At 43.2% G+C, this 15117-nt stretch overlaps 1 protein-coding gene across 4 annotated transcripts in view; it reads left to right on the plus strand.

Annotated features, from left to right (window-relative positions):
• Window positions 1–15117, plus strand: part of LOC119649052 (inactive dipeptidyl peptidase 10) — a 589248-nt gene that overhangs the window by 548482 nt on the left and 25649 nt on the right. For all 4 annotated transcript variants that reach the window (XM_038051060.1, XM_038051052.1, XM_038051043.1 and 1 more), the window contains 3 exons: window positions 7456–7554; window positions 7690–7784; window positions 7883–7968. In XM_038051060.1, coding sequence (XP_037906988.1) covers window positions 7456–7554; window positions 7690–7784; window positions 7883–7968 — 280 coding nt within the window. The remainder of the gene's footprint in view (window positions 1–7455; window positions 7555–7689; window positions 7785–7882; window positions 7969–15117) is intronic.

Here is a 15117-nt window from a genome sequence, read left to right on the forward strand (position 1 = left end):
ACTTTGGACCGGGATGGATCATCTCGTTAAGGCTCACACCATTTGATGTCGGACTGGAAGCATTGAAGACATTCCGCAATTTCGTCGACGTGGCCTCTTGGCGAACCACGCTTAAATACGGGATATAATATACTTCGCCGCTAGTGTCAGATTGATGACCCTTTGGAACTTTAGCCATGTGGTCCAAATTAAAATATTCTTCCATAAACTCATCCGATTTGAGCTTGTGGTCCTTGGTTTTCAACCACCTTTTCTCCTGACCGAGATAGTGCTGCACAGCCTTGTGGTACGAGTTTCCTAGTTTAATATTATCTTGTCGCCACGGGGTCGGTACCACGTATCGGCCATCGTTCTTTCGGTAATGACCCTTTACGAATAGGTCCTCACAAATTTCGTCATCTATGCGACTAGATTCATCTCTACTTAGGGGCATATCCCAAGAAGCCCTTAAGTCCTGTTCCCATTCCTTGATAGTGACATGTGTTGAGGTGATCTTCGATACCGAAGATTCCGCCGGACCAGACACAATCCATCCCAATTTCGTGTTCTGGAGCAGGAAACTATCTACGGTTTCTACCCCATTCACGAAAAGTTGTGGAAGGATACTAGACCCTAATAAAACTGGAACGTGAGATGCATGTTCCGTTACGGGCTCCGCCAACTTCTTCCCTTGAAACAATGCCTTTACTTGCGGCGGTACTTGTGGAAGGGAACCTTTAGTTACCCGTCTGACTACTAACGCTTTAGTGTTGACCTCGGAACCATCGTCCAATTTAAGGGTGAGACACACAACCGCTGACACTTTCCCTGCTGACACACCACCTACCCCTGAAATTTCGATGTTGGTCTTTTTCTTTTTTAACCGAAGTTTCTGTACTAGATCTTCGGTTATATAGCTGCTCTGACTACCTTGATCGATCAAACACCGAACTGGAACGGCATGTCCTTCTCTTGCCTCTAGCTTAACGACAGTTGTTGGAAGAACGGTTCCGGACCATGACAATGCTGTCGAATTTTTGGCATGATGAACAGCAGAAGACGTGTTATCCCCTTTGCACGGATGCATGGCAGTAAGATGTTGCCCTTTGCATATTTCGCATTGGAGATTCTTGCGTTTATTGCATGCTTCCCCCCTGATATATTTGTGAGAGAGACAGTAAATGCAAACATGATAACGGCGGAGCAGTTTCTCCTTGTCGGTACTTTCAATGAACTGAGGACACTGGGCTGTGAAGTGCTTCCCCATACATAAGAAGCATTTAATCCAGTTTCTCTTTTCACCATCCGACTTGGAGAGCAAGGCTATCTCCTTCTGGGTTTTCCTCTTATTCCCAAGATCCTCCGCCTTGGATATCCCACTTAGACCATCCCAACCGGGGGACATGACCACATATCTATTTTCTAGAAATTGGTCGATGTCGTTTATCGTAACGGGCATTTTTGGATCTCGTAACGTTAAGTCGAACTCCCTCCGAGTTGTCATATCCATTTTCCTCGTGAGGACGAACGGAATGAATGGAATACCTTCATCTGCATTGAATCCTGCTTTCCGTAGGTTCTGAACTGCGGAACGCATGGTATCCAATGCTCTTCCCAGCGATCTAGCCTCCCTTTGTTTTATCTGAGGTAAGTCAACTAACGCCTGAATTTCCTTTTCTATTAAGGCCCGACGATTACTGTATCTTCGGTCAAGAAGAACCCATGCTTGTTGGTAATTCTCTCCGTATATCCCTAAATGGTCGATTACACGTTTTGCATCGCCTCTTAACTTGCTCTGAAGCATCATTAAGCGCTCCGCAAAACCGATTTCAGAACCATCGTATACAGAGTTAAAGAGGCTTTTGAATGGTTCGTATTGACTGATGTCCCCACTGAATATTGGAATATCTGGGATGGGTGGGGCGGGTCTAAAACGATATCCTGAGTTCCAAGGGGAAAAATGGCTCGAAGGACCAAAATGGTTTGGCCGGGTCTGGCTGGGATCCAAGAAGGATTCTGAACGGTTTGGTCCAGGAGTCCGCAAATATTCTGGGCGGGGCTGACTAGGGTCTAATAAATAGTCCGGTCGTAGATGGGTGGGGAAGGGCCCAAGATTAGATGTACGCGGTTCGTCTCTCCACGTTGGATAATTTTGTCTATCCTTATCACAGGCCCCCCATGCCCCTCCAAATGCAACTTCACACCTGCTTGAACTCCTGGGCAGATCCCTAGCTGTCGCTTCACCTTGGAGTCTGTCGTTGACGTCTATGCCCAAGTCTCGTTCTAATAACTCTGTTTCAACTTGTCTTGGGACGGCCCCCCTATTCGAACTTCCTTCACCGGGATCTATATAATTTTGAGGCACTGGCGGGAGTTTAGGGACTTGTTCCCTAACTGACCCCAAAGTTAACGGGTCGACCTCTGTTTGTCTCTCCTCAGGAATAAGGGAGGGATGAACTCTCTCAACGAACTCCTTTGTTTTCAAATAAACTGATTGCATGAATCCCAGCTTATTCTCTCGAAAATATATTAAATCTGCCGAGGGATTCAATAATAGAAGCCGTTTATGTTCTGCAATGAACTCTAAATAGATCTGCCGGACCTCACTCCACGCGGTTTCAAAGCGTTCCTTAGTTCGCTTCTCCTGCCGCAGTTTGCATAGCGTCTCGCGAACCTCTTCAATTTTCAAAACCCGCTTTTGCTGAGCTTCAGTGATCTCCTGGATCTCCATTTTTGGTTCTATTTCAACTGGTTGTCACTTAATTGAATCAAATATTTCCGTTTGGCACGGACAGTGTGTATGAACGACACACAGAATACGTGGGAGGCGCAACACTATAAGGACCTTTCCTTTGGTCTGAACGCGCCCACGTAACAACAACAATAATAAAAATACACACCAACGATGTTAGAGTGTCGTTTGAGAAACGTGGGAGGCGCAACACTAAAAGGACTTTGCCTTGGGTCTGAACGCGCCCACGGATCAACAACACCACAAAAATTCACACCAACGATGTTAGAGTGTCGTTAGAGAAACGTGGGAGGCGCAACACTATAAGGACTTTGCCTTGGGTTTGAACGCGCCCACGGATCAACAACACCACAAAAATTCACACCAACGATGATAGAGTGTCGTTAGAGAAACGTGGGAGGCGCAACACTAAAAGGACTTTGCCTTGGGTTTGAACGCGCCCACGGATCAACAACACTACAAAAATTCACACCAACGATGATAGAATGTCGTTAGAGAAACGTGGGAGGCGCAACACTAAAAGGACTTTGCCTTGGGTTTGAACGCCCCCACGGATCAACAACACAAAAAACAATGCACACCAACGTTGACGTTCAAGTAGTGTTTTATGTTGTGTAGACGAAACACAATCACTATAATTTCCCGCACTTTATATATATTTTTTTTCACAAGAGAAATTATTTTTATAATAGTAATTTTCTTTAAAAACTTACTTTGGATCGTTATCCGGCTCGACGGACCAGCTGTTTCAGCATTCTCCTAAACGGCCTCTTCCAGTGAACTACCCTGCTTAGGCGTTGGCCAAGCTCGCGCACTAGCTCCTGGATGTTTATCTAGAGGACCGTGGTTGCTCTCGTTCCGGGTTGCCGAAACTTAACTTCGGAACGATGGGGTAATCAAACACTACTGAAACAGAAAACGCTAAAAGGGTTAGGGATAATACTTACTTGATTGGCTTGGCTTAAGTTGAAGAAAACACTCGCGACTCCACTTCAACAAACCTTTTATTTTCTAAGCACAATATTCTTTCTTTCTTATTAATAATTTTTACTTAATTAATCTCAAAAGCGAGTTAAAGTAATTCCCGCGCGTAATAAAGTGTTCTCGGATAGAACCCTTTAGCTCTGTTCAGAGGCTTTTGAACTACTCAAAATTAAAAGTTACGTTATTCTTAAAATCACCTATGTTTGACCCTTCCGTGTTTACACATTGCTTTAAAAGTGTTCTTGTACACAACACAATAACACTTGTTTATTATTATAAATTTGGTTGTCGGCGGCAAATCGACACCTGCTGCTGCGCTGCGAATTGCTGACACGGAAGAAAGTCATGTCGAGGCCAAATATACCATTTGGTAAGTAACATGCTGATGCAAAGGCGGAAAAGAATCTCGTGATGTCCAAACAGGCCATTTGCATAGCATGTGATGTAAGGACGGAAGAGGTTAAATGCGCAGGCAGACTGGGTTTCATGGGGCTAGTTCCAAAGATGCGGCTGCTGGAGAAAATCCGGTGAAATCGCTTGAACATGTATCAAGTATGAATACAATGCTACGCACCAACGGAGACTTCCGTTGCAATGATGAATTATACTCGGCTTCATCGTGATCGTGATGGATGATTTGAATGTCAAAGTGGGATCCGAAAACACCTTGCTTATACATGTGATTGAGAATCACGGTCTTGGCGGCCGCAACAATAATGATGGGAGGTTCGTAAATTTTTGCAGCTTCCACCGCCTCGTTATTGGTGGCACATTGTTCGCAATTTAGGAGCTATCTCCTAGCTGTGCGTAACAAGAGAAGTGTTGATATCGGCTTTGAAGGGAATCACTATCGCTGACGTTCACTTTCATGTTATGTCCGCCACTTCTCACCGCGTTTAGGATTTGCGACCCCTTCACGTTGACCGCTTGTATAGACTAGCTGTCGCTCGACAGTAGGAGAGCATTCTTGCTGATCGTACGGCAGATATACTGAGTAACCCACTGCTATTGACAGCCGCGAGTGATGACGGACGTGACGCGCTTAAACTCCTATACCGGGTGAAATCCCCTGAAGTTCTGCATAGTGAACGCCGTGGCACGAGAGAATTTGTTATTGCGCTGGTCACGGCAACGGACGGTATACGGCATCACGAAAAAACTTGCATATGGTAGCAAATTTCTCGATGGTCCTGTGAAGGACTTCAGCGATCGGCACCTCATCCAAGATGATGAACAACTGAAGAGGTGGAAAGAACACTTTACCACGGTTTTAACCGCATCACATCCAGTGAAGATGAAATGGCTAGTCACCGTAACATGCGGATACGGACTGTTCCTTCAAGCAGGAGAGAAATCATTTCGGCCATCAATGACCGCTATGTCATTAGGCCGCATAGCCACATACGCCCAAAATATCATCGGTCCATACCACCAACACCATCACTCCAGGCAAATCAGCAACAGACCAAGTTTTCTATCTGCGGCAATGTATGGAAAAACTTTTGAAATGTTCTATCATGCAATCTGTTTAACCTGAAAAAGTGATCCGCGACATTGATGTAAATGTGAGAGGCATTATACTCTTCAAGTACTTTTCACTGCTGGCCTATGCGGACAATATTGACATAATGTGAAGAACTACCGAGATGTTGAAAACTGAAGGTTGAAAATGAAGGCAAAACGAAGTGCATAGTGGCAACGTCAGCACCAAAACCAAAAGTCAACAGCAACATCTGATAGGACTAGTCAATAGGCAAGAATGAAAATTGGAGGGTATCACTTTCACACCGTTCAAAATGTCTCCCATCTGAAGTCGAAAACTGATGACAGCTATGGAGGCGAAATGTGCGCACGGTTGTTCACAACCAATTGAACCTATTTCAGCATACAAAAACTATTACGCCGCAAACGTCCCTGCAGCTCCTACTGCACAAGATAATGATCTTTCCAGTCCTTAAGAGAGCTTAGGTTCTTAGCAAAAAAAAACTATAAACTCTTCGACATTCTTCGTCTTCGTCTCTTCGGCATTTGTCATTCGACAGAACCCCCTCTGCAGAAGGAATTTATGAGAGATACCACGACGGTTTGGTTATGGATAAGATCTGGAATGGACTATCAAATCCGTATGGGGGAGTATGATCCAGTCCAGAGAGTCTATAAGGGCAATATCTACTGTAGGAAGAGAAAACGGAGAACACCCTCCCTTAGATGGAACGGTGCTATTGACTAGGAATTGGTGGATCTCGGCGCAAAAGCGAATTGTCTGCAATTCCTTACTAAGTAAGCCTACCGGACACCGATTGTTGCATGGTTAATAATGATTAGATTTCTACTGTATGGGATTATTACAAGCCTATAAGAAACTGCACCTTCGCTTGAAGGCGACTATTGAATTCTTCCTTTGGTGCGTTGTCCGCATCTTCTCTTGGAACATGTACTCACAGTTATTAAAGTTTAAGAGAGTTTAAAAATACTACTGTGACTATGTTAAGCACTAAAACAGGCACTACATATTTCTAGCATTCTAAATTTGCCTTTACATTTCCGATATCGCTTGTAAAGAGTATTCAAAAGAAGTTCATTTTTGAATCTCAAAACGGTTAAAGTGATGCTGCACATTGATAATTTTTCACCATAGGACCATTTTCAAACAACAATCCCTGTACTACGATCCCCCAAAAACGCTAAGAAATTAATTGAAATTATACATCAAAGCCTTAAATTGGGAGAAAACTGTCGTCTAAAAATGAGATCCTGTTTAATCTTTTTAATCACCAAAAACTCATGATATCAATTAGAATTTCACAGTGAATACACGACGAAAATAGCATTTACCTATATGTACAACACATACATACCATAGCTACATATCTGCATATTCGCATATCAAAGTGCATATAATACCTTTGATCTGCTGTAGAGCTCAACGTCACAACCATTCTCCGGTGCTGAAGAATCTTCATCTATTCATACACACAATTAAATTGATTGAGCTCATAAAGGCTTTCATCGTCGTAAAGCATTCTCTTCAGTCCTTTGGAAGGTTTTTTTACCTTCCTTCCGGCGCGTTCGTTTTGATAAGAATATCCGTGCCGTGAGTTTAAAGCTTATGCATACATATGTATATCTTGCAGGATGTCCTTTTCATACCAAAAGAGTATGTTTGCCAACAAAGTATTGTTCCGAGAGTGTTGTCTAAGATTTCAACTTCAAAGAAAGAAAGCGGCATATCTACCGCTTTACTGATGTTTTGTACACTACAATCAAAAGCAGTTTTAATATTGTGTTAATTCTAATCGAACTGCAATGCAATTCCCGCAATTGTTATAAACTTTTATCCATGTATGCAATGTATCTCCTGCTGAGCTGGATATCCACGTGATTGCATTCGCTTTCTTGTAGCACATTCTATAAGCATTTCACCACCTTTCACCACCTTTGTTATTGTATCATCTTCCTCCGAACACATTTGCTGCTAACGTGGAAAACTAGGAACAACGGAGTAGCGAGAAGTACTACTTCGTACTCGCATTCCTTTCATGTCACCCTTTTTGATATGGATGAGCTCCTTTTGAATATACTTAACATTTTCTATGTCTATCGCTTGCATTTTATTTGTTCTTTCCACGAATAAAAAGGACGATCTTTACTACATACGCAGACGAAAGTATCATAGAATACTGTTTCTTGCAGAAGCTCGCCATTCTTCTCTTACCATTTTTCTTTCTATCACATTGCAGAAGACGAGGGTGCTCGGATTAAAGGAAGACGTATGACATTGTCAGATATTACAGGGAAAAGTTTACGATGGAAACCATTTAATGGTACATGGTCAAATGGTAAGTGGAGACTTTCAAACAGAATTTTATGACCAATTTGCTCTCTGATATCTAACGGGGAAGTTTCGGACTGCTCAATGTGAATCTTTTGTTTTGGGATGCTGCTTTTATTGCTGGACCATTGGAATAATATAGACGTAGAGCTTATCTATAGAGATCCAACCGGGGGTCTATCTATTTTAAGTTTAGAAAACTACACAACGAGAGTTTTAATGACCAATTCAACATTTGTAAGTATCAAAGTTAAATGTATTTTATTGTAGTTATGAACGTAAAGTGGAGTAAAATGAAGCAAATGAGTCTTTCATGTGTATTTTGATTATTGCAGAGACAATTAAATGCAGAATCCTTTGTAGTGTCACCAGATCAAAAATATGTACTGCTCGTATCGGACTCAAATACTTTAGGATCTAGGTGAGTATGTTTGAAATTTATTTTATTATCCATGCAGTACCCGCAAGTGTTATTTGTCACACTACCTTATTAAGACAGCGGACTAAGTCAACCTGGATATATTCGACATTAATAAGTCCTTTTCCAAAGAAAAGACAGGTTTCATTCGCTCTCTAGCATGCACTGAACTGTCGTAAGTAGCACTGATTCCAGTTAACCCGTTGGGGAGTTCCGTCCCTACGTACTCGAGGAGGGCGATCAGACCCGAGTCTGCAAGGGACTCATCTGAAGTGGCTCTGCCACGAAGCCTCACCGGAGGTTATCTGGTACCATGGGAACCGGGACGGCCCTCTGAGAGCATATGCTCCAGGAGAATTCCTGGAGGATGTGTCCTCGGCCCGGTTATTTGCGGTTGGCCCCCTAGTGGGAGTTTCATGGTGGTTGTGGTTATGCCTACATCGCGGGCAGAACCACATCTCCACCTACTTCTTAAAACACCGCTGCACCCCAAAGCTACTACGTTAATCCTCCCACCTCAAACCTCTTCCAACCTGCGCGTTCCATCATTAACTTACAATTTTACCTATTGGGATAACACTTATGGCCACATTCGTCTTTAGCTCCACAACTTTTCATTTTTATTTTTGTCGATATCAATCGAAAGAACAATAAATGTTGTTTTTGTGGATGAAGATCTAGGATACATTAAAATTAAAGTTTGCTTACTTCATTCCCCTCTCTTTCGTGAAAAGCTATCAAAGGGTATCAACCCCGACCGAATGGCAATATACACATGTATGTGTGTGTTTATAGTGGGGGAGAAGCTATAGCCCCTGAGCACTCAGGCCGTGGAGGCCCATTGTACTCCACCGTCAAACGGAATATCCCAGATTTGTTAACGTATCGCACGATTTCCGTTAGGATGTGATGCTACCCGTTGCAACTGGAGAACATCAGCACTGACGATATGATATCTAATGCGTTCATAGGCGAGGCACTCACATAGAAAATAATTCGTGGATTCAGATTCCTCATTACAGAATAGACACTTATCATTTTGGATAATTCCTATTTTGAACATATACCCAGCTAGTGAATTATGGCCAGTCAGAATGCCCACAATACTTCTGCGAGTCTTCCTGTTTTTCCACAGGATAAACTTTTCCGTATGTTCGTTTGCTACTGGCAAAAAAAGTTTGGCGTGTCTAGCAGCATTAAGGCTCTGCCACCTACCATTCTGCGAAGCTTGTTCCCAGTTTAGCCAACGCTATTGATACTCCATGGGGCATGGGGAGATTGAAACGTATTTTTCTAAAGCTTCCAAGATTTCATTTCCCTCTGCGCCACATTGACCGGATAACCCGAGTAGTTCTACCGTATTGAATCTAGAGATGGATTTCCAACGATTTATGTATTCCTGTACGATTTTCGCAATGATCAAAGGACTACTACCCTCAACGCAGCCTGGCTATCACTGCAGATTGCGATGTGCCTGCTATTAAGCCGCTCGTTAATCACCTGGTTTGCCGGCCTTAGGATCGCATATACTTCGGCTTGAAAAACCGTTGCATATTGTCCCAAAGGAAAAGCCCACTTCTCGTTTTTATTCGAGAGGTAGACTCCGGCTCCAGAACCCCCTTCTGTTTTTGAACCATCGGTGTAGAAGACTTCCGTATATCCCTCCACGCATTCCTTTGGGACTTCCCAGTTCTCTCTATGTTCCAGGGTAACTTCATATATTCTACCAAACAGGTATGAGTACTCGAGAATCAGGGAGCATTGTAAGAACTGGATTTAGTACTCCCAATAACTCTTCCAATGCTCTGTGCCCCACATGCTCTCATTGCAGTGCTTTGAATAAATATATCCAGGGTCTGCAAATTGATAAATTCATTTAGAGCTGCGCCGCATATCGTGCTCACGGCACCGGTAATACCCAGGCACACAGGGCTTTACAATACCGCTAGTTTACAGTGAAAACCTTTTTGTCTCACCTTAACCCACCACACTACAGATTTGGCCTAATAATACATTACCACATGAGGCCTCAGCCCCCATGTCGAGGTAAAGGTCCGTCTGCACAGCCCACAAGCTCGTTTCAGCTTAACTTAAAAGTTGTTAATGTTTGTTCGAAAGAAGCTTTTTGTCTATAATAACTCAGAGATGTTTCACTTCTCCAGAGAGTCAAAAGGTTTTACCCTTAATCTCTGGCAAGGAAAGTCCATCCAGTTTTCTCCTTTTTGTAAATAATACCATTGTGGTTTTATTTGAATTAACTGAAAGTCCATGCCTGAGGCACCAACTGTCTATCAGCTCATCGGCACATTGTATATTTCTACACACCGTTCTAAGATCAAGAGCATTCACAGCCACGTCATCAGCATAAGCTTGAGCGTGTATTGGCAAATTTTGCAACTCGCATAGTAGTGAGCTGATCAGCATACTCCACAGAAGTGGCGACAACACTCCTCGTTGGGGGGCAACCTTTCGTTGCTTTTGCTGTTGGGCATTGCAACCTATTAGGTTAGACCACTTGATTCTACATATGTCACCTGATCTCTCAGTTCCCCCCAGTTCATCCCTGTTCTTATGTCGGGGAAAGATACAAAGAATCATAGAGTAAATAGGCGGGGCAACTGTGATCTTTTTCCTCTCGCCATTAATCTGGTATTGGACGACTGTAACTAAGTCTTGGCAACAGACCTGTCTCAGCATGGTTTCCTCTAACCGTCACAAGTTCTCAGTCTTATGGATCTTGCATTGGCCACAATGATCATTATCAATGGTACGACAACCGCTGTCAGATCTAGGACTGCTTTAATAAACTTTCTAGCTTTACCATGTAATCTACGAATTCAACATCGCTAGCAGCTGCCTAACGTCCTTATTTATATCATAGCTCCATTTAAGCAGGATGCACTATGTTTCCTTCTTCCATAGATATTGCCACACAAATTTCTCGGTTGGATGACCTTTCATCCATACCGATTAGATAACCCACCTACCACATCCTGTTGAATGGAATCTTGTCAGTGAAAAAAGGTCGAAGAATATTCCTCTTCGATGTGATTTTGTTTCCCAATAACGCAAGTCGTCGAAATATATGGATATTATCCTGTAGCGATCACTTTAGCCCACCCAGAATCCCCTTTGACAATCAGATGAGAGTTATCACTGAAGCCATCCATAACACAACCTTCCGCAACACCTATAAGAGGCAAATGGATGCCGCAATAACCAACAGAGATCCTGGATATGAAGCATCAACAAATGTTCTTCACAATCAACTGAAGAACGTTATCATAAATACGGGCACAAATATACTTGGCGCCAGCCGCAAAAAGAGTCGGGACGGCTGGTTTGACGATGAATGAATGTTGCATTCTCAAAGGACGAGAGCACGTGCGGAGACTTATCACGAACTCCGGTGAACGGGGAAGTAACTCCACAGACAGAAAAAGGAAGCCTGGGAGAACTAACAGGTCTGAGAACTCGAAAAGTACAAGGAGCAACCGCACCAGGTGCGCAAGTTTTACCAACAAGCCACCAGGATGAAACCTAACACACATCGATGCTCATCCTGCCGAAATAAAGAGGAAATCTGATTTCCAACAGAATATTGGAGCCATGGGTTGAGTATTTTGACGAACTACTGAACAACCAGAACATCACGAGTTGGATGTCCTGCCAACTGAAAACAACGATCAAATACTGCGACCACTAAGTATAGAAGGAACATTCCGTACAATTCATCGGCTTAAAAATCATAAGTCGCCAGGACCCGATGGAATTACAACCGAATTGGTTAAATATGAGGCGACCGATGAGCGGTTCATCAACTTATACTCAAGGTGTGGGACAGCGAATCAATGCCTTCATAAAAAGGGAGATATCACACACTGCAGCAATTATAGAGGTATCACGTAGCTGAGTACCATCCATGAGGTATTCTCCTCTATCTTGCTAGGTCGGATAGCCCCATACGCCCACAACATCATTGGCCTATACCAAAGAGGCTTCGCTCCAGGCAAACCAGCAACAGATCAAAATTTCCCTCTGCGACAAGCGATCGAAAAACTGTTGGAATATGGCCATCAGTTGCACCAACCTTTTTATCGACTTTAAAGTCGCCCATGATAGCATAGCCAGGGTAAAACTGTACACGGCCATGAGAGAATTCGGTATCCCGACGAAATTGATAAGACTGACTAGACTGACCCTGACCAATGTGCGGGGCCAGATAAAAGCAGCAGGATCACTCTCAAAACCATTCGACATCAACAACGGTCTACGATAAGGGGATGCCCTATCATGCGTCCTCTTTAACCTGGCCCTCGAGAAAGTGATCCGTGATGCTGAGGTAAATGCAAAAGGTACGGTCCTCTTTAAGTCCACCCAACTATTGGCCTATCTGAGTGTAATTATGCGATATTTCCAAGGATTAATTATCTGACATAATAAAAAACTTGTTGTTTCTTTTTCGTTGGTGTGGATGTTTATTCTTGCAAATACCGCTATTTGCTAACAAGACTTGCTAGCACTGATAAAGGGAACAAGTGGTTCCCGAAATATCGGTATTTGCAAGAATAAATATCCACACCAACGAAAAAGAAACAATAAGTTTTTTATTATTTCAGATACTGGCCTATGCTGACGATATCGACATCATGGGAAGAACCACCCGAGATGTACAAATTGCCTTCATCTAGACCGAGCAGGCGGCGCGAGATCTTGGGCTGCACATCAACGAAGGCAAGACAAAATAGATCGTGGTAATGTCAGCACCAAAAACCAATCAACCAACAACATCAAACCGCACTGGTCAAACGGGAGGATAGAGATAGAAGACTACAACTTTGAGACCGTTGATAATTTCTTCTATCTAGAGTCGAAAATCCCAACCGATAACACTTACGACGATGAAAGCCAACAGAGCCTATTTCAGCTTACAAAAACTGTTTCATTCGAAACGTCTCACGTAAGAACTGTACAAGACAATGATCTTGCCAGTCCTCATGTATTGCCCGGAAACTTGGGTGCTTAGCAAGAAAAATTGCGAACTCTTGGCTGCGTTCGAGAGAAGAATGTTCCGAAGAATTTTTGGCCTCCTACATGAGGATGGACGATTTCGTATCCTACATAACGACGAAATCTATGAACGTTGCCATGACCATCAGGTTGTGGGCGGGTCACTTAATCCGTATGGATGTTGGATGATGAGGATAATTCGACCCGAAAAGGCTATAAGGGCAGGTAAAAAAAGAAGATGAGGCACACCCTACCTGAGATGGAACGATGGCGTAAGCCAAGACGCCAGACAGCTTTTAAAGATATCGAATTGGTGGACCTCGGCGCAAAACCAGTCTGTAGTTCCTTATTAAGGCAGACCTAAACCGGATAACAGTTATTACGCCGTTGATAATCCTGGAAGCCCCACAGATCACCTCTATATAATAGGATGTTGCGGATGAAATGCCAGATTAGGTAGTAGACATTTAAAAAACCGTAACTCTCATAAAAATTACTTACCATGTCACAAAAAAGAATAGTGGATAACTCCAGCTGAAGACCTCCAACTAATCAGCATCTAACCATTGCGATAATCTACGACACACTTGTCTTACCCTGTCACTATTCTGTTCAGTAAGGAATCCTTTCGATTACGGATGAGCGGAGAACTGTGAATTTCCATTCGAAAGACCATGTTTTACTCAGTAGGTTCATGTGGAATCTATTTATCAAGCTTCTTCACCTTTTCAAACTATTGAAAGCGCGTCGTGGTCGTGCTTGCCAGCGTTGTTCACGCGCCACGCTGCGGCGATTTGTTCAAAAAAGTTCTTACTAAAAATGATGCTACATTCGGAAGGCTACTGGAGCCATTTCCGAAATAGGTATCAATATGATATACGGTATTGGAGAGGCTTGGAACAGAAATGAAATGAGTACAAGATAAATAACATTCAACCGTACCGTCGACGGAAGCATGCGTGTAGGCTGAAGCAAATACACAAGAAAAAATATCACATTTAATGCTACAAAAAGAAGAAGTTGAATAATAAATATTGCATGATGTAATTTTAGTCGGTAGGCAAAAAAAAGTGATTTCCAAAAACGAAATCAGTAGCTACCGTGGCACCAGCCCTACGGCCTTGGTAACATTCTAGATGAAATACCTCGAGGACTTTGGATATTCACCACACTCAAGCCGAGCTTCATGAGAAGTCTGCTATGGACTTTCCAACCAGGGCAGAGTGAAATACTGGCAGCGTGTTGCAAGACTATGCAACAGTATTCTTCACTGACGGATCAAAGATGGCCTGTGGAGTTGGTTCGGCAGTTTTCTTGGAAACACACTCTGTATTCGAGTCATGCGGTCTTCCAGAATTCGCCAGTCTATTCCAAACTGAAGTACTGGCGATAATGGAAAACTATCGACGGCTGGGGCACGATCTGAGCCCCGGCGTAGCAGGAACATTTTGACCAATAGCCGAACGGCCATTAAGGCTTTGTACTCAACGACGATATTCTGCAGGCTGGTCGACAGTACAGAAACGCCCTGAACAGCCAGAGTGGTACGCTTAAGGGTATCCTCTTCTGGGTTCCCGGTCATAGGTACATAGAAGGGAATGAGCAGGCTGACAGACTGTCCAGACGGGGCTATGTTCTTGGCAATCGTTCGATGGACACGACCTGCGAACTGATGACGACTGTCAAGGGTGGAATCTACCCACACTATTTAAAAGCCGCGGACCTCAGATGGTGAAAGTTCGCTTCCCGAGGCAGATTCACAACCATTGTTATCGCATCATTGGTAGAGCCAGTTCGCTGCAACCCCCCTGATTGATGAACCCCGCCGCCTTCCCACTAAATCGATGAACAGGAAAAAAATGTTATATGTATTATATAATACGCACACAAGGGTATAATATGTTTAAAAATGATTTCAGTTTGAATGACGCTGAATGAAAAAAAATGAAAAGTGGGTTACGATAATTCGTAGAGGGGAAGTCCTAAGATTATAATAAATACTAGTCAAGTCAAGGAGGAGTTGGCCCATTTATAATAAAACCCGATCGTGAGAGTTCTTGTGCCAGACCCGTGTAAAATTATAAGATTACTGTTTTCTGCATATAACACTGGCCTATAGAGGACTATGCGCGCCAGGCTCAG

Source organism: Hermetia illucens, chromosome 1, assembly GCF_905115235.1.
Source record: "Hermetia illucens chromosome 1, iHerIll2.2.curated.20191125, whole genome shotgun sequence".
NCBI lineage: Eukaryota > Metazoa > Arthropoda > Insecta > Diptera > Stratiomyidae > Hermetia > Hermetia illucens.